The following is a 20,125-nucleotide window of genomic DNA, read 5'->3' as shown; positions in this document are numbered from 1 at the left end:
ATATATCATTAAGTCTAATGACAGAAAATGATACTTATATGTAAAAATCGAACACCAATATTGACCAAAATAAATTATCGATAAAGTTTTTCAAGTTCATGAAGGGGCAATTTAAACAGAAAAGTTTTTAGAAGAGCTTTAAATGGTTCCAGTGATTGAGCCGATATATATACAATATACATATTATAAAATTTATGGCAAAATAAAAAAAAAAGAGACATATTAGGCATGTATATATAATATCATATATATGACTAATGAATATATCCAATTACTTTTGATTTTGCCTCAAATTTAAATGACCTGAATATTTCATGTTCAGTTCAAATGTTACATTAATCGTTTGGCATTACAGCGAGGTGTCAAAGGAGATGCAGTAACTGCGTACGCTAGAGTAGAGTTTGGCAAGACCCTTGGAGAAACGAACAAGGCTGAAATCGGACCTGATGGAATTACAAAGTTCAATTTTAATGCCAGTATTGAAGTTAATTTAGATGATCCGTCAGCTATAGATGAAATATGTCACAGGTATGATTTCCAATTTGTATCAGTTTTTCCCCAGCTTGACAACCTATTAATCTGCTGGCTGTAAAAGTAAATATTTAACCATGATATTAAGCAACCTTTACTATTCTTTATTCTCATCTGCTAGGCTAGTCCTGTTTCACGTGATTGAAGTGTTGCCGAAGGAGAAAAAGGCAAGGGAAGAGAAGACTGCTCCAATTGGTCAAGGTGTTCTAGATCTCTCATCTCTTCTCAAAGGTTAATTTAAATGCACTGTTGATTAGTTTAATGTCAGATAAATAGTCAGATAACTCAGTTATCTACCATATAATAGATGCGGATTCGTGGGGAGGTACATTTGTTTACTTTTAAGGTGGAGGTTCTGCTCAGCAGGAGAAAGAGGTGATGCACATTTTGTATTATGGAACGCTTGTAACTCCTTCTTGTTACCCCCCTTTGAAGGTCCCGAATTATTTTCTAAACGAAAGCTCAAAAATTACCGAAATCGACCTATTTATTAACTCATTTTGATAACTGTTCTTCATCTAAAATTGCACGAGAAATCGAATTAAATAGGTTTCAGAACCGATTTAAATAGGTTTCAGAACCTATAAACACTTCCTTATCCCTCAAAATTGATATTTTATAGTTAATACGAGCAACATGCAACATATATTCTGATCCTTCGGTTCTACTCATGACCTAGGGCCTAGGGAGTTAAGCTGAAACCGAAAGATCGAGGCAATCGTCATCTTATACTGGAAGGAGTTACAAGCGTTACAAGCGTTACAAGCGTTCCATAATACAAAATGTGCTTCACCTCTGTCTCCTGCTGAGCAGAACCTCCATGTTGAATAAACAAATGTAACTCACCTCCCCACGAGAATCCACGTCTATAATAATTTATTATTATAGATGTTTTTGCCGTTTGTGTGTGTCTCGAGGTACATAGTTTAGTTAACCATTTTTGCCGGGATGATTTTACTTTTTGCGAATAAAATATGTGAAAAATTGTGGGAGAGGAACCAATCAACCTCCATCATTGACCAATCAAGACTGAGAATCAGAATAAATATGGTCCCCACCAGTAAGGTATCTCTGTATTTCAGGTGAGAATGGGTTCACTCAGGCTGTTGTAATCCATAGTGGGACAACAGCTGAAAATGTTGCTGCGAACACTGGTCAGAATATCCTTCAGGTATTACATGTAATATGTATTTTAACTTTCATATGCCGAGATAATATATATACAGGGTGCTATAGGACCTTAAAATAATGCTATAGGACCTTAAAATAAGATTGAACCATACAAACTCGATTTATCTATTTTTCTAAAACTAGCATTATATAACATTTCTAAATTATCCCTACACACTTGTTAATAATTAGAATTGTGTAACTTAAATTATTTCAGAATTACAACTATTGTGTACTCAATAAAGTAATTATCACTTTTGTATCCTTGTATCCTTGTATCCAGGGTGGGCCAAAAGTCAGTACCCATACGTTGGCCTTTATAGCTCAGTCACTGAGTGCCCAATTTAAATACTTCTTTCTGGTATGACTTAGTACCACCACTGGTTCGAGGAATTTGTCAACTCGAAAAATATTCGCGTTCATTTTTTTCAAATGGAGGTTCATTTTCACATTTATTTGATAGTTTGGATAGTCGGATCAAGCTAAATGTTATTGAATTGTGTTTGGCCATTCGAATTACGTTTGTCCTGAAAGAATTAGAACTGTAGCTTCTCAGATGACCGAGATATGAAGCATAACGAGTTTATTCATTACGTGTGATCAGGTGATTGGATTACCTAATCACGTGATAAGGTGCCCCCGTTAACTACCCCGTTAAACATTATGGGAATTGTTAAGGGTGCCCAAATAAGGTGTCGTGTCACGGTGTCACATAATCACCCAGTCAATATTGTTAACGAGATACAGAAAATGCTTGATAACTTCGTCATTTCTAATCCGTTTTGCCTCATGTTTTCAGATCATATGCAACATTTGATAATCTACCGTCTCTAAAAATTAAGGCGTTCAGCATGTTCAGAGAAAACAATATAGGTGTTTTAATATTGAATGGGCGTGGTCTAAAATATTCGAATTTTCAAATTTTGACGACGGAATCCTCGAACAAGTAAGTACAGTATGCCATCTGCAAAGCAACAGCTCTCAAATATAAAACACGGCGGAGCTATTAAGGCCAACGTATGGGTACTGACTTTTGGCCCACCCTGTATTTTTCATGTAAATTATACTTTTTCCTGTAACTTTTAGTTGTAAAATGTAGGGCCAACCCTAGCCAGGGTTACACTAACATTTTAGAATTTTAAAACTTTTACTAAATTTTATGTGCCAGTCCAATCTGCGAACTTCCATTTTGGTGTTAATACTTTAATATCAGTTTTGTGTATAGTTATGAGAAATACATGCATACATACTGCACAAAGTTCGAAATATGTCTAGTTTGTTACCTAAATCGATTTCAGAACTTTTCCCTCCTAACACACCCAAACAAGGAACGACACACGAACAAAACTTAGACTGGTTATCAATTTACTCACAGACTGACCTGAGATCTAGCATCTTTTATAAAGGCCCAATGCTCGCTATTTCAGAGCATAACACTCGCATATATGCCCATCCAGTATATTTTCTATCAACATATATAAGAATTCGTCAAAAAAAGTACTACTAGACTTGCAAAGTGCTAGCTGCAACGACGAATGGCCACCATTTTTACTCCACAACCTACCTGGATTACGTAAATCACAAAAAACATAGTCAATAATCACTCAAAACCAAACTCATACAGCTCAAATTAAACAATCTGAATCAGGACAACATTTCAAACCACCTGCCATTCTAACAGCACATTCCTTATTTCACTGCCACATAGCGCATTATATCTACACTGATAACACACCTAATTGCGGTGAGGCAGCATCATAAAGTTACTAATATCAAATATGTTTGCAGATCAGGGCCAGTCGACTCGACCAATAAAATTTTAATTGAATAGTTTTAATAGATAACATCACAATTATAATCTGCGTGCCCCTCGGGGATGAATATTTAACTTATTTCAATTATATATATTACTTTTGAGTAAACATTGGCTGGTACTACGGACCAGTCCCCCAATCAATCATGCATAATATTGTTTTTTTGTAAGACAATATAGCTCATCATATTGCATGTACGATAACAAGCTTTTGCATTTTAATATATTTCGGTATTTATATCGTGCCTTCGTGGAATGCGAGCACTGCTCTGTACTCACTAATATTTTGTCCAGCCGGAGTTACAGGTTGAAGTAACAGTAACGAACCCGTTAGTCTCAGCTGAAGTGTACGGGGTTAGTAACCACATGACCATCCGTGTGGACAGTGTTTACTCACTACCGGAAACTTGGCAGCCGTCCAATAACGCTGTAAGTTCTCAACTTATCACTAATTTGTGAGATTTCGTGCATTTATATAATTTGCCAAGTGATTAAATACTGCTTTCTTAATCCGTCCTTTGGGTAATCTCCGTCACTATTATTATAACTTTTAATTATTATTATATACGCTAATCTAACTGCGTATAATGCGATTACACTATTAATTGCACGAGGCGCAGCCGAGTGGAAATTGATACAATAATCGCACGAGGCGAAGCCGAGTTCGATTATTGCAGTTATTTCACGAGGCGCAGCCGAGTGCAATAACTGGTGTAATCGTATTATACATGCAGTTAGATTCACGTATAACTCCACGCCTCTGATGTTATAACCAGTGTAATTAGTTTATAATCGCACCGACTTTGTTGTTATACAGGGTGGGCCTCAAAAGTCTACCCATCCTTATCTCTTAAAATTGTAACAGCTCGCTGAGATCTCACTAATTATTTTATTTCAGAATGGAAAAGCGCCATAACTTACGTTCTGATTAATATTTTTGATTCAAATTTTTAGAGAATGTCAATCATAATTAGACACAACTTCGTGCTAAGTTTTGTGTGAGTCTGAGCTTGTCTGACAAAGTTAGCTCCTGAGTGTGCTAGCTTTAATTTCTCACCCAGAACTGTTTACATTGGTTAATAGAAACCACCAAAAAAATCCTGGGTAAAAAAATTAAAAAACCACCGATTTATTTATGTTTTACCAATTCTATTCACCATGATACATCGCACATTCCATGTAAGAAGAACGATATAAACAAGCAGGAAGGATCATCTGTGATAGTCCTTATCAGTTAAAATATAGAGAGAATGGAATGTGCGATGGATCCATGTGAATAGAATTGGTAAAACGTGAATAAATCGCTGGTTTTTTAATTTTGTGACCCAGGATTTTTTTTGGTGGTTTCTATTAACCAATGTAAACAGTTCTGGGTGAGAAATTCAAGCTAGCTCGCTCAGGGGCTAAATTGGTCAAATAAACTCAGTGAAGCTCGCAATCACACAAAACTTGCCACAAAGGTTTAGATACTTGTTATTAACATTCTGTGAAATTTAGAAGCAAAAATATTTATCAGAACATAAGTTATGCCACTTTTTGTTTTACAAATAATTAGTGAGATCTCAGCCTCATACTGTGTTGTGTTAATGCAATGTAAGGATTGACATATTCCAAACACAAGGAAAGATGTTCTCCTAAACTATAAATTTAAATTTATGCCCATCATTTTATTTCGTGCGACCATTGCACTAACGGTCGCCAAACTACCTCAGGTAGTTGATTTAAGTCAATACTTGAATCAGCACCTCACAGTAGTAAAATACTCGGTTTTAATTAGGTCCTCATTTTACGAGGTGCTCTCTCTAACTCTAATTATCTGCCTGAGCCATGATTTACAGCATCTTTCAGGGAATCAGTGCAATTAGTTTAGTAATCGTACCTAATAAGATTTCGGTCACTCTCAAAACAGTGCAATTAGTTTTGTAATCGCACACCCTGGAACAAAAACCGGTGCAATTATGGAATTAATAAATGGCCGCCAAATAGGTCAAAAGTGGAGTTATAACTTTAATTTACTTTATAGATTTTAATATTAACCTTCTTATCCCCAGACACACAATTTCAACGCAGTAATGACAGTGCCTCTAAGTGACACAGTTGATGTTAGCGTAAATGCCGGAGCTGGGTCTATAAGGCCTGCTCCCGAGAAAAATATGGTAAATTATCTACACAAATGTTGTTGAGCACAGTGTAATAATAATATAGGAACGTGATCTGATCATTGAGTGGTTTGAAATGTGTGTCCTGATAAAATAATAAGTAATGTTGCAACATTGTCAGTTTGATAATTTCTTACAGGATATCTCGAGCCCACAAAAGGTAATACCGCGACGTTTTGCGTCCAGTAATGGTCTGACAGGAGCAGTGGTTCACATTCCTAGCTCAAGTGTGGAGGGTTATGTTTACGAGGAGGAGGATGGGGATTTGCGGGTCAAAGAGGTAAACATCTATTCATCGTTCGAACAGATTAATGCTTTGATCCCAACTCTTACATTATAATTTGGTTTTCATGCACCTTGGATGACGCAGTGGCAATTGTGAGATTCATATGGAAAATTTGAAACGCGCGCTTAAAACAAAAATAAATAAAGTTTTGTTTCAACAGCTAGTGTAAACGCGCACGCGCCTATTTTTCACGCGCAGTGACGCTTTATGTCTTGCTGCTTAGTAACCAGCTATCAAGTTTAGCTGGCCCTTATGTAGTATGGAGTACAAGTCCTTGTTAGTAAAAGTCATTATAAGCGACAACTGAAAACTGCTCGATATTTTCCCGATTTCTTTAATAAAGACTCTAAACTGAACTGGACGATTCCTTCCGTCAATCAATTTTTTGCAAGCTCGCCGCTTGATAAACTTATTCAGCAAAAGAAAAATGTTAATTGTGGAATATCTTTTCAGCACCACAGTTTCCGAAAGGAATCAGAAGCTGACAAAGCTCGAGTTACTTGGAACTCGGAGAGAAACGTATTCCTTCTTCCCTCTGCTACAGAAACATTGCAGGAGAGAATTGCCAAATGTAGAGCCTGGCCCATGGAAGTATGTGATATAACGAAGATTCTAAGAATACTGTGATCAGTGATATTTAGAGCTGAGCATCTTTACAATTAGTTTTATCCTAAACCAGTATGTTGAATTTATGGTAATCCGGAGGTTCATATCAATTAATAACGTCTTGAATACATTAAGGTGCACTTACCCTGACTCCAAGTTAACCCCCGATTTTCCGCAACTACCAATTTATCGCGGGTTATTCCTTTCCCCCAGAATTTGTCTTAAAAATTCGAAAACATATTTCGAAAATGTTCGATTTTGTTCGACAGTTAAAGTTTTTTTTTCGTTTTATGTTGGCACGTCTTAAATGTTATCAACATATTCAGAATCGGTATCATGGCCGCCCTGACGACATATCTGCACTTGCCTGACTCCAAGTTAACCCCCGATTTTCCGCAACTACCAATTTATCGCGGGTTATTCCTTTCCCCAGAATTTGTCTTAAAAATTCGAAAACATAGTTCGAAAATGTTCGATTTTGTTCGACAGTTTAAGTTTTTTTCGTTTTATGTTGGCACGTCTTAAATGTTATCAACATATTCAGAATCGGTATCATGGCCGCCCTGACGACATATCTGTCGAGGTCAGATTATTTCTTCTAATGAAGTGTAGGAAATAGTGCAGACAGTACAGAAGCCGCTCTTGAGCATCTGAATCACCTCTCACTTAGACGTTTAGAGAAGGGTTATTCCCGTTAGATGAAGTATGGACTTAATTGTAATTACATGGGCTAAGTGTTTTTAAACAGCTTAAATCGCTTCAACAAGGTAAAAAAAGTTGCATATTATATTGGGGAAATTGGTAGATCACCGACCGGCTATAAGCCGGTTATAAGCCGGCTATAAACCGGCTTATAGCCGGCTACAATTTTTATAGCCGGCTATAAGCCGGCTTATAGCCGGTTAGTAGCCGCTTACATTTGTTGTTGAGCGACGGCTATTAGCCGGTTATAAGCCGGCTATTATATTAGCCGTTTAGGTATCGGCTATAAGAAATTCAGTGAAAACGGCTATTAGCCGGTTATAAGCCGGCTATTAGCCGTTTAGGTATCGAAAGTGGTTATAAGCCGGCTATAAGCCGGCTATAAGCCGGTTATAAGATATTAACTCAACTTCATCGTACTGAACGATAGTCAGGAGCCGGCTATAAGAAATTCAGTGAAAACGGCTATTAGCCGGTTATAAGCCGGCTATTAGCCGTTTAGGTATCGAAAGTGGTTATAAGCCGGCTATAAGCCGGCTATAAGATATTAACTTAACTTCATCGTACTGAACTGAGTTAATATCTTATAACCGGCTTATAGCCGGCTTATAACCACTTTCGATACCTAAACGGCTAATAGCCGGCTTATAACCGGCTAATAGCCGTTTTCACTGAATTTCTTATAGCCGGCTCCTGACTATCGTTCAGTACGATGTAGTTGAGTTAATATCTTATAACCGGCTTATAGCCGGCTTATAACCACTTTTAATACCAAAACGGCTAATAGCCGGCTTATAACCGGCTAATAGCCGTCGCTCAACAACAAATGTAAGCGGCTACTAACCGGCTATAAGCCGGCTTATAGCCGGCTATAAAAATTGTAGCCGGCTATAAGCCGGCTATAAGCCGGCTTATAGCCGGTTAGTAGCCGGCTTATAGCCGGTCGGTGATCTACCAACTGGCCTTATATTGTGTAGTGTAGACCTTATCAGATGTAACTCCATTTATTAATATCCTCAAAATATTTTGTAACTTGAGCCATGATGAAAACACTGAAATATGTGCCTTGAGTATAAGTATTTTTCTTCGTAGGGGGCTGTGGGCCTGTGGTCATGGCCAAGGTGACCACAATTTTTTTAAAACTTGAGCCATGATGAAAACACTCAAATATATGCCTTGAGTAGGAATTTTTCTTCGTAGGGGGCTGTACTCCGTGCAATTGTTCCAATTATTATGAATTCTGTGAAACTTTCCATATTTGCAGCGTCAGAACTCAGAAATCCGATCCCAGGAAAGACGCAGCTACTCAAGTGGAAATTATACCAACATTCCAGCCATAGAATTAAGACAGAAATTGATCATAGTGTAACACACAAAAAGTAGACCAAAATATGAGGATTGTAAAAAAAGTGGGTAGAGTGGACCGTGTCACATTTTCCAAACAAAAGAAATGATATAATCAATTAAATTACCGTTCTCAAATGCAAAATAATACGCACATCACTCTAGTACACACAATTTGTCTATTCAATTCAATATCATTTTATCCTAACTCAGTAAAATATAAACATTATAATATCAACTAAACACAATGTCTTTAAGCGGCCACCTCACATACGAACTTTTCAGATCTTCAGATCGAGTTTGTCCTCTGGAGCAAAGAAAGGGAAGGACGACGACACCGCCACCTCGTGTCATGGAATAGCCTGGGTTAACCTGGCACCACTTCTCTACCCGGGGGTTACCCGTATCAAGGGAGCTGCTCTCATACATCCGTACATTGAAAGTGAAGTACTTGAGAGGGTATGTTAATGAGGTGGTAATTGGGTGGAAATTGGGTGGTAGTTCAATGTTTATCTGTTATTGATCGCTGGATAATCGAGATTAATGCTGTCTTCCAACATGCGTATTATATGAACAATGTTCATCTAACTAACTTTTGTATGTTGCCTTAATGACATTGATTACATCAATAATATGCTAGATTACCAGGAGGTTAATAAAGAGTGTTTCGGCACATACCTGTGATTAACCAATCAATAGAGCCAATCAATAGAACCAATCAATAGAGCCTAACTACTACTACTAATAGAGCCTATTTTCGTATCTGATCCCCAACTTGGTTTTTCTCCGTTTCTCATGCTATAACATCAAGGCGTTTTGGCAGACTAAGAAGACGACCAGATCGGGGACAGTATCAGGTGAAGATAGTGGACAGCAGCGAGTCAGTAGCGGGGGCAGCCGACGGGGGGTTAGCAGCGCTAAAAAGGGGGCTAAGGTGAACACACTGTGGTGTCACGTGGTGTCACGCGGTGTCACGTGTTTGGGTTATCGTGGGCAGTCTTTCAACCACTGAGTGGTTGCTTTCTGAATTTGGACAAATGGAAATAAATTCCTTGGCATTAAAGCAAAGAAATATTTGTTTTTGCTACCATACCTCGCGGTTAAGCAACATAATTTCGCGGCAGAAGATGAATTGTAACAGTTTATCGTATTTAAAAGTCATAAGTACAGAAAGAGCGGGATGGAAGAGAGCCCAACCCCACGATAACCCAAATTGCATCACGGTGATTCCTGTTTAATATTACCTGCGTTATCCATCACACTAATTTTACAGATAACGTTCAAAGCACCACTCACACGCATTCCATCAGCTTCTTCTACCAGCACCCAATCAAATGTTAGCATCACCAATAATTCATTTCAGTTGAATCAGTCTCACTTAACTTGTTGTCACATCATCATTTTTATCTTCTTAAACACTGAAATTGCCAATAAGTCAGCAATTTGTAAATGTTCACATATTTTCACGTTGTTATTAAAGTATCCAATTACCTATCTAACTTGAAGGTATATCACAAACAATGTCTCTAAGCTTAGTACCTAGCCTCCACAGGACAGCAAGAAAGCAGCCAAGGAACCAGTCGAGGGAGCAGAAGAGCCTAAGAACCAGGAAGCTCAGATCTACACAGAAGCCAGAAGTTATGTAGTTGTGGAGATCGTTCTGGAGAAGCCACTTGTTTCGAAGAGACCGCCCGAGCAACTCGCTGCTAAGGTGAATATACTGCGATCAATCCGACATTTGAAGAATAGAGTAGTCAAAACTTCACAGAAAAACCTGTCTAAAAATCAATTTCGTTTAAATTGTTTCTAGCAATTGGACATGACGTGGTTTTCAGGTAGCAGAATACATTCCAAAACGGTCTTCACTAACTAAACACCACTGTGGAGCGGACGAAGCTGTCTCAGAATATCACAAACAGATCGGAGACGTGGCTAACTTAGTGCTGAACGAGTACCGACAGGTTAGTGTGATCATGTGATTATTCGTGTGATCAGGTGATTATTAAGTATATTTATTCGCAATAAACGGTGCAAATTTTTAAGGCGATGTTCCCACCATTACCAAATCACAGTTACCAATCCTCGAATATTATTCCTTATTAATTATAATACTGTTTAGAAGTTCGGAGTCTCAAACGAATCCACAGAGTCAGACGAAGTTTCAGATGAAAGGAAGAGATCACTGATTTACGACCTTAACTCCTCCGGCAAATACTTTGCCTTCAAGGTTAGCTAAAATAAGTCAGCTTTTTATTTAAGGATGGCCAAAAACCATATAATAATACAGCATAAACCATACTTATTCCCATTTTAAACCACTAAAATGCCTACAAAGAACTGGTTTTATTACACCTCTATACCCTCTATATCTGTACAGTGTACATATGATGAAATGTACCCCTTACCAGAATTTCGAGTTTCTTTTAAGCAAAATAACTTTTTTCAAGGATACATCCCGGAAATTTAAAGAAATTAAAATTAACGCTGAAGCTATTTTATTCCAGCTCAAAATTCAAGAACCATTAATGAGGAATCATTATATTTGAATTCATTCTAATTCTACTAAGTAGTACTCTAGAAAAATCACTTAGTTCAGTTATGTCCGGATAACTGTAATGTTTGATATCGGACCCTAACTGATCAGTTCATAAGTCCTCAAACCAGTAATCTCCATTTTCTTGCGTCCCGTTTTCTACTGAAGGTTGATAGTGATATCATCAGCAGATACGATGATATAATCCTCCCTGTAACTGATATCCGCCCTCCCCACTGTCATATACTCCTCAGGGATGTTTAGAGGGATCCCACTCTGCAAATCGTCCTCCAGCACCCTCGCCAGGTTCTCCTCCAGCACCGAGTTGAGCAGCCTCTCGATCCCCTCCAGTATCAAGTTATCCTCCTCCAGTCTCCTTTGGCCGGACTTTCTCATTCCGTCCCTCTCCGCTCCAATGTAGAGTTTCCCAGTCCATATATCTACATTTGCTGTCACGTGGGGGACTAGCGAGTATCCCCCGTCCTTCTTTACCATCCTCACTGTTCCTATCCAATTAGTCAGGGACTCGAACTCCGTTCTAATCTCAAGTTTTGGGTTATCACTGCTCAGAGTGACCCGTGCTCTGAGGTGAACCAATACGGAGATACCGTTGTCGGTGATGCTTACTTCCGGGAGTTCAGTGCTGCTGATCTTCACGGTCTTCCTGCTAAATCCAGCCAGGGTCCGTCCCTCGTCCTCAGGGAACTCTACACTCACTGTATTTATACGCTGGCCATTGCGGGACACATCGAAAGTTGTTCTGCTCCCCTCAGTGCCTGTCTCTACCAAGGAAAACTTGAGTAAGTCGAAGTGGTGTAGGTTCTGGATACCTCTAGAGACGAGGTCCTCCGTGAGGATGATGGAGACCCCACTGTTAGGACCTGGAACCACTCCACACCAGTCTCTAGCCTGTCTTTTCTTTCTAGCTGGTTCCTCGGTGGCAGGGAGGTGGATAAAGGGAGGTGTGACTATTTGCGGGGGGTTTGGTACTCCTGTCAGTTCTATAACTGCGGGTGTAGAGATAACAGCACAGCTAGGTCCCCCTGTTATTACTGATGGGTTAAAGTCCACTTTCAGTTCTCCTCCTGATTTCAATGGCATAGAAAAGTCCTGGTTGAACATTGCATTTTCGAAGTTAACTGCAGCTTCGCCCACCACTTCATTCGCTTTCTCGCAAGCAACTTCCTCCAATGCTCCCCTCAGATCATCTTCAAAGATCCATACAATAATGTTAAGGATCCAGCTATACCAGGAACCTGTAATGTCAATGTTGAGAGATCCCATACTCGACCTACAAGAACCCGAGTCATGTGAGAACCCAACTTTTCCGTTCGACTTTTCCCCAAGATAGACCCTGTTTGAGATACTAAACCCGTTTGAGCTAACGTGAACTCCTCCATCAAGTGTCACGGAGTACCACCAGGACTTCTTGTTGTACCTCCAGCTCCCTGAGGCTCTTATAGTCCCTCCAATACTCCCGTCCACTACAAGTTGACCTGTTCCACTCCGGGGACTCCCATCATTACGGAGGGTGATGGAGGGGTTGAGAGACAGGGAGGTTACTCTAACTCCCCAGTAGTTGAACGAGTAGTCACTTCCACTGTCACTTCCACTGAATGATGTTTCCTGGTGGGGTTATCAAACATTAAAATCACCTGATCATGACATTATGATCACATAATTTCCTAAGACTGACATGAATTTGTATAATATTTCGAATATATCAGATGTAATTTCGACTTTAATTCTAGCCAAAGCACCCCCCCCTCCCGAGTCCCAGCCCTACCTTCAATAGAGTAGATGTTAGGTCGGCCACCTCGTCCGCAAAGTCCTGTAAGAACTGTTTGGAAACTTTGCCTATAACTCCCTTGTCGAAAGGTGACACCAAAGCGGTACTACAAGTGGTAGCTACTACCGTCATCAACATCAGCTGTGTGATCATTTCTGCTTCTTACGGGGCTCGTGTTACTTTGAGGAATATCAGCGCTAATAAAGGGTATAACGATAACTACAACGAGGATTGTAATCGTGCTTAAAGTATAAACTTGGACAGATCATGCGATGAGTAAATACCAAATAGATTAAATGGTTGCAGAATACGGATAAGTTTATGACCAATTTAAGTAACTTGGTTCCAAATCTAAAGCTCTACAAATTTATCAGCAGCAGACAAATTTATGTTGACACGAACTCAAGAATTGAGATTATTGGTAACAGTAAGGGAGCATGTTCTTTATCACACAGCAGAAATTCATCTCACAGACTTTCCGAGATCTAATTAAACAGTTTCCGTCTAGATAATTTGTTCATTATTGTAATATACATATTGTCTGTGATAGATAAGGATTTGGCATCTTCTTATCTGATTTTTTCTCAATTTCTAACAGCACGTGTTTTTATTGAATTAATTTCTTCATCCCAGAATAATTAAAAAGTTAAAATTAGTGGAATATTCCATTTATTTAATGATTCTGCAGCCAGGATAATCACCTCTAGATAACAAGAATTAAGAGAAAGTAAATGTGATACAGTTCATGGCTTATTCGATATATTTGTTTAATACGTATATTTTATAATTATTGCAATTGTAAACCGTTTTTTTTCAGGAACAACTGAAGCAGAGCGTGGTTAAAGTTGTAAGAGAGAAGTTTTTCAAAACATCAGCTTTTCAGAAAGAGGAAGAACTGCATCAGTTCCTCAGTGAACTGTGAGTGGTCACATTACTGTTTACTGTTATGATGACGTCACGTTATTGTTATGATGACGTCACGTTATTGTTATGATGACGTCACGTTATTGTTATGATGACGTCACATTACTGTTATGATGACGTGACGTTATTGTTATGATGACGTCACGTTATTGTTATGATGACGTCACGTTATTGTTATGATGACGTCACGTTATTGTTATGATGACGTCACGTTATTGTTATGATGACGTCACGTTATTGTTATGATGACGTGACGTTATTGTTATGATGACGTCACGCTATTGTTATGATGACGTCACGTTATTGTTATGATGACGTGACGTTATTGTGATGATGACGTGACGTTATTGTGATGATGACGTGAAGTTACCGTCATGATGGCGTGACGTAATTGTCATGATGACCTCATGCTGACGTAATGATGACATCTTGGATGATCATCGAAAAAGAAAATGTCCATTTTTACCTTGTAACTTATCTAGTAACACTATATTTACTTCTTTAGGTACGTATTCTTGATCGAACAGATGCACAAGGGTGTATCCCAGGTGTTTTCTCTCCAGAACAACGCCGCCCCACTCCCCTCACCCCTTGACCAGAACTCTCTTGTTCACTTTGCTAAAGAGGCGGAACTTAACCAGAACTACGAACTGGCTGCTCGTTACTATCAGGTTAATAACGTTTTATTTTAGTCATTAACTTTATTTAGATTAATACTGTTATTTTAGGTTGTAGCTACCTTACTCGGGATTATTACGACGGGTTTATTAACGACCGGTTAAAATATGGTTCGGGAAAAATATGGCGAAATTGCTCAAAACCCACCACATTTTCCCGGTCGCCATTTTACCGGTGTCCAACCTTTCAATTTTAGATTCAAAAATTTTGTCTCAGATGTAAATTTCCTTATTAGAGATAAGCAAGTTTAGAAATTTTCGCATTGCTAAAACTTGTGAAACAAGTCGAATTATCAAAAATTGTTGAAAGTAGACAGAAATAATGACTCGTGGTTAATCAAACTAGATGGAAAATAATTTTTAACATTTGAAGCGTAACAACCAGATCGATATTAAGATAAAGGGAGAGCTGTTTAGTCTTCCAATAAGTTGTAATCATCTTCGTTATCTTCATCTGGATCATCCCTTTCATCAGTTTTAATTAATTCAAGTTTTAATTTAACTGTTACTTTTACTTTGAGTCCTATTTCATTATGAAGAGATAGTCAATACCTAAGAAATTAAAAATTGGCCTATTTAAATCAAATTTGACAATAAGGATATATGACAAGAATTGGGCAAAAAGGTGAATTTTTTGCAATTTTAGCCAAATGAAGTCGAAAAACCTACAACAAGTGTCCCAATAGTCTTCTTTAGTGAATATAAGACAACGATTAAAATATGAGCACCCATACCCCTTGGGAACCCTAAAAGCTGAGTAGGCGGGTTTATTAACGACCGGTGAAAATGTGGTTCGGGAAAAATATGGCGAAATTACCCTAAACCCACCACTTTATCCCGGTCATAATAATCCCGAGTAAGGTATTAACTTTATTTAGAGTAATACTGTTATTTTATGGTTGGAAACTCTAAGTTAATGACCTTATATTGTTCACTTTATTGTTCACTTTATTGTTCACTTAATTGTAGTAAGAGTTTATTGACTTTATATAATAATTAATTTATTATTAATTTATAACGATCGATATCTTGTGACTGAGAACTTAACTTTTCGTCTCATTATCTCATTACAATAGTTCACTAGAAGTATCACCATCTCCCTTATGGAAGTCTTTCCCCAGGAGATAATAATAATATTAATTAATTAATTAATTAATTAAATAATTAGGAGAGGTTAGCAATGGATCAGAACAGTAGCTCGTCTTGGTTTGATTACGGCTGTTTCTCTCTTCTCGTGGGGAATGTTTCCAAAGCTGGGGAGTGCTTCAGGTTTTATATCTCACAATAGTTTTACTTTTATAAATTGTTAGGAATAAATTCCTCAGTTGTTGATTTGAAACTTGGGAAATATTTGGTTTAGAATACAATTTGTATTAATCCAAAGTGGACCAAGTACCACACCAGTACAGGGAAAAGTATCATAGTATTTAGAATTTATTTACCGTTTAAAATTGGTAGGTGGTTTCAATCATATTAAACTGAATCAATTAACTGAATTGATAATACTACAGAGAGTGTTTGGGACTGGACCAGAACTACATTCTTGCACTGCTGATGTACGGTATCGTCTGCGTTATGGAGGAACGATATGATGTAGCAGGTATATAATTTTAATTACGGCACGTAATTTTAATGACGTCACGTTAATAATGTCACGTGAGTTTGATAACGTCACGTGAGTTTGATAACGTCACGTGAGTTTAATAACGTCACATGAGTAGTAATTATAGAATTATCATACCCGCAACTCCCTCAGAAACGTTCTTTGAAGACTCCACGTGCGTTCAGCCCGACAATTGCCTGGCCTGGACGGTGTTAGGACTTTTCTACGATACACGTGACAATGATATCGGTTAATAAATACAATTCAAATATGTATTTTCTGTTTACATGAAAATCTTAGGACTATTCGACATTGTTTGTCTCTCTTTTCAATTAAATGATATGAGACAAATCTTATGAATTACAGTTACCACGTGGTATCACGTGGTATCGCGTGGTATCACGTGGTTGTCATGATAAACATGGTAACTAAACCAGGAAACTCTTCATCAGGAGCTGAGATGGCGTTTTTGGAGGCGAACAAGCACTTCAACAGAGACGACAGTTCTATCTTCCTCGCCAGCGCGGCTACTTTGTTAGAACTGCACGCTTACAGTCTGGTGAGTATTGAAATTTGGAAATGATGACGTCACGTTAGGCTGGAAACATTATTTTAGGTTGATGTCGGTAAATTGTGTCGAGGGAGGTATATGTAGAGAAAAACCGCCAGTTTTACAGACGGAAAGTGTCGAGTCAACCATATGAATTGCAGACCAATTTTTTATTTATTGACTTGCTTTTGATAAGGTCACGTGTTTTCCTCCTCAGGTAGAAAGTGCACTATCACGCTATTGTCGTGATGACGTCACGTTATTGTCGTGATGACGTCACGTTATTGTCATGATGACGTCACGTTATTGTCACGATGACGTCACGTTATTGTCATGATGATGTCACGTTATTGTCACGATGACGTCACGGTTTTTCCTCCTCAGGTAGAAAGTGCGCTATCACACGAACTTCTTTCCTCTCCCAAAACTCTGAATCAGGAATACTACCTCCTCCTCGCTAAACTACACATGGCTAAAGGAGAGCTGACCGAAGCTGAGAGTTATGTTAAACAGGCCACTGTTCTGAACCATACCAATCCTGCTGGTTGGGCTTTACTTGGACATATTCTCTATCTTGGTAAGTGGGCTTTACTTGGACATATTCTCTATCTTGGTAAGTGGGCTTTACTTGGACATATTCTCTATCTTGGTAAGTGGGCTTTACTTGGACATATTCTCTATCTTGGTAAGTGGGCTTTACTTGGACATATTCTCTATCTTAGTAAGTGGGCTTTACTTGGACATTATCTCTATCTTAGTAAGTGGGCTTTACTTGGACATATTCTCTATCTTAGTAAGTGGGCTTTACATATTATCTATCTATGCGAGAAGGAGATACTTATTATGTTTAAATGTTAGAAGCTCACCTTGGTCATTGAGCTTAAATAAGCGAATATCTGACGATTGTTTGTAGAACATTATTTGTGATGTCATGTCATGTGACAATATTTAAACGGTCCCTCAGGCGGAGAATCAAAAGGAGCCCGAGACAACTACGAACGTACACTATCTTACGAGACTCCTGCTCCGGACACACACTCTATACGTCTCAGACTGGCCAGCATCTATCTGCAGTTACAGCAGTACGGTGCTGCTAAACAGATGTTCTTGTTAGCGTGTAGGGACTCTCCTAGCTGCATCACCTGGTTAGGTAAGGAATGAGATGAAGTCACGTGATAGTATAGTGACGTCACGTGATAGTATAGTGACGTCACGTGATAGTATAGTGACGTCATGTGATAGTATAGTGACGTCACGTTATAGTATAGTGACGTCACGTGATAGTATAGTGACGTCATGTGATAGTATAGTGACGTCACGTGATAGTATAGTGACGTCACGTGATAGTATAGTGACGTCATGTGATAGTATAGTGACGTCACGTTATAGTATAGTGACGTCATGTGATAGTATAGTGACGTCATGTGATAGTATAGTGAGAGTGTGATGACGTCTTTCGATAGTTTGGTGATGTCACAGGACTTAATGTTGACGTTACCAAAGTTTGAAGATGTGAATCTCAAAATCTCTGAGTTAACCGAGAATATATATCCACAAACCTGGTCTTATTTTGAAGCTTACATGAAAAATGTTTGGAATATTGTTAGTAGAAAGCCAGGTTAGCACCCCTGTGTGCACAGGGGAGACTTTGCTAAATGTGGTGTATACCACCCTGTAATTATAATATAACTGAAAGTAAATTAAATAAAATTAATTGCAGGAGTCGGAATCTCCTGTTACAGACTTGGTGAACTAAGTGAAGCTGAACAAGCCCTCTCGGAAGCTAACATTCTCAACAATACTGATCCGGAAGTTTGGGGCTATTTATCTCTTGTGTGTCTTAAAACTAGCAGGTATTTATAATGCGGTATTTCAGTATTGCTTTGGCTGATTATTTTTCTGTGAAATATATCATTTCTTCTTGCGTTTAACTTTAAAAGAGTCAGCGCTGAAGAATCAGTTATCAGATTAAATCATTGCACTTCACTGATAGACGACTTTTCAGGAAACTAGAAGCGGAACAGTCATACAAGTACGCGCTAAGAGTAGGACTAAAAGATGTCGATCTCCTAGGAGAAATCAAGTCGATTCAGAAGGAAGTTGGCTTTGGAGATGCGGGCTTTTAGCCGAAAGAGAATTTAAAGACAAGTAATTTAGAGTTTGTTTATAAATGGACGAATTTGTAGAGGCGACAGAGAGATGATTTAGTAGAAGGAGTAACCCCGGACTAAACTGAGATTGAGGCACTCCCAAAATTTTCTTGAGCGGTCTCGATTGAGAAAAAGGATGGTATGTTTTGAAATGAACTTTCGTTTTCTCTTCGTAGTCAGCTACGGGGGGGGGGGGGGGAGGGGGGGAGGGGGGACCTCCCCCCCCCCCCCCTTCGGTGTTTTATTCCACGCAACAGTATTGCTGTTGAGAATGATCCTCTTTCTGGATCGTGAAAAGATTTTGTTGATGGTTATTTATATCACGATGTACATAATATGATCAGATATTTATTGAATTTGTCTAATCATTTTGATTTAATTGTCTTGAAAATCCACCATTAAACACTTCTACTTCAAAACAATGTTTACAGAAATGAATTACCTTAAACCGTTTAGGAATCATTTAGAAAATAAGTTTAGGCCTGACTTTTGGATCTTTCTGCACGACGTACAGCGTACGTTCACCCATCTGCGAATGTCAAACGATTCATAAATTTATAGTTAATGTTAACATTAGGGACACTAGTAAACATCATGTCAGAATGGACCATGACTTCTTCCTACTGGAACGCCCTCCTTTATCACGGCTGAGGGCTACAGCTGGTGCTTTCTCTCACACTGCTCCTAAAATCTGGAATACACTTCCCTACTCACTACGCTCCATCTCTCGACTGGATGTTTTCAAGAAGGCTCTCAAGACCCATCTATTTCATCAAGCCTATCCTGTATGTGCGAACAGTATTTTTGGTGATTCAGTAGTTATGGACGCAGGACTTTAAGATCAATCTACAATTTATAAATTTGAATTTTTGATTAGAAAAGGGACTACTAAGGTAAATTTATCTGCACCGCTTTGTTGGCCAGTATCAACTCCATTTTTTGGACTTTGGTCGCTTATACGGCCTAAGCGGTATACAAATAAAGCGTTATTATTATTATTATTTATTATGATGTTGTTCCACTTAATAGTGAATTTTGTCTAAGCAATTGTTTCCATATAATTTCACTTTTGACTTCGTTTATGACATCATTAATCAACATTTTACGATAACCAAATCTAAAAAATTAGCGCAACAACCATATTATCAAGTTTAGGTAAAAATAAGCTCAGAGAATTGGATGTTTATAATATTCATGTGTCAATTTGAAGGGAAAAATATATATTTTTTATAATATATATAATGTGCGAAATCATCAGCCAAACGAGTCAAAAATACAAATATTCTTT

General features: G+C 38.3%; 2 protein-coding genes across 4 annotated transcripts in view; one reads left to right on the top strand and one right to left on the bottom strand.

Moving 5' to 3' along the window:
• The window catches only part of LOC134822144 (cilia- and flagella-associated protein 70-like), a 39,005-nt gene extending 19,803 nt beyond the window's left edge, over positions 1-19,202 (top strand). The window contains exons 3-24 of one of the 3 annotated variants that reach the window (XM_063833051.1): positions 356-528; positions 653-762; positions 1,614-1,702; positions 3,809-3,943; positions 5,566-5,670; positions 5,813-5,953; positions 6,413-6,550; positions 8,897-9,070; positions 9,435-9,545; positions 10,164-10,322; positions 10,447-10,572; positions 10,731-10,838; positions 13,751-13,851; positions 14,363-14,528; positions 15,703-15,803; positions 16,046-16,134; positions 16,291-16,386; positions 16,590-16,696; positions 17,072-17,264; positions 17,652-17,837; positions 18,408-18,540; positions 18,693-19,202. In XM_063833051.1, the coding sequence (XP_063689121.1) occupies positions 356-528; positions 653-762; positions 1,614-1,702; positions 3,809-3,943; positions 5,566-5,670; positions 5,813-5,953; positions 6,413-6,550; positions 8,897-9,070; positions 9,435-9,545; positions 10,164-10,322; positions 10,447-10,572; positions 10,731-10,838; positions 13,751-13,851; positions 14,363-14,528; positions 15,703-15,803; positions 16,046-16,134; positions 16,291-16,386; positions 16,590-16,696; positions 17,072-17,264; positions 17,652-17,837; positions 18,408-18,540; positions 18,693-18,813 (2,862 nt within the window). In that variant the 3' untranslated portion in view covers positions 18,814-19,202. Of the gene's footprint in view, positions 1-347; positions 529-652; positions 763-1,613; positions 1,703-3,808; positions 3,944-5,565; positions 5,671-5,812; positions 5,954-6,412; positions 6,551-8,896; positions 9,071-9,434; positions 9,546-9,884; positions 9,948-10,163; positions 10,323-10,446; positions 10,573-10,730; positions 10,839-13,750; positions 13,852-14,362; positions 14,529-15,702; positions 15,804-16,045; positions 16,135-16,290; positions 16,387-16,589; positions 16,697-17,071; positions 17,265-17,651; positions 17,838-18,407; positions 18,541-18,692 lie in introns of all 3 variants that reach the window. The other 2 variants (XM_063833052.1, XM_063833050.1) reach the window with 2 other exon arrangements.
• On the bottom strand, positions 10,647-13,126 carry LOC134822145 (uncharacterized). Its single transcript, XM_063833053.1, has 2 exons — positions 12,931-13,126; positions 10,647-12,770 (listed from the first exon to the last, which is right to left on the bottom strand). Exons 1-2 carry the CDS (start codon positions 13,084-13,086, stop codon positions 11,304-11,306), a joined length of 1,623 nt encoding a protein of 540 aa, XP_063689123.1. The 5' UTR covers positions 13,087-13,126; the 3' UTR covers positions 10,647-11,303.
• Positions 19,203-20,125: the final 923 nt, after the last annotated feature.

This window comes from Bolinopsis microptera, chromosome 10, assembly GCF_026151205.1.
Source record: "Bolinopsis microptera isolate Bmic1 chromosome 10, MBARI_Bmic_1.0, whole genome shotgun sequence".
Lineage (NCBI taxonomy): Eukaryota > Metazoa > Ctenophora > Tentaculata > Lobata > Bolinopsidae > Bolinopsis > Bolinopsis microptera.
This window is presented reverse-complemented; position numbering and strand designations above follow the sequence as displayed.

Coding starts and splice junctions, on each gene's coding strand:
- LOC134822145 (XM_063833053.1), bottom strand. CDS start 13,086: ATGATCACACAGCTGATGTTGATGACGGTAGTAGCTACCACTTGTAGT. Junction 12,771..12,930: donor TAACATCTACTCTATTGAAG/GTAGGGCTGGGA, acceptor TAACCCCACCAG/GAAACATCATTCAGTGGAAG.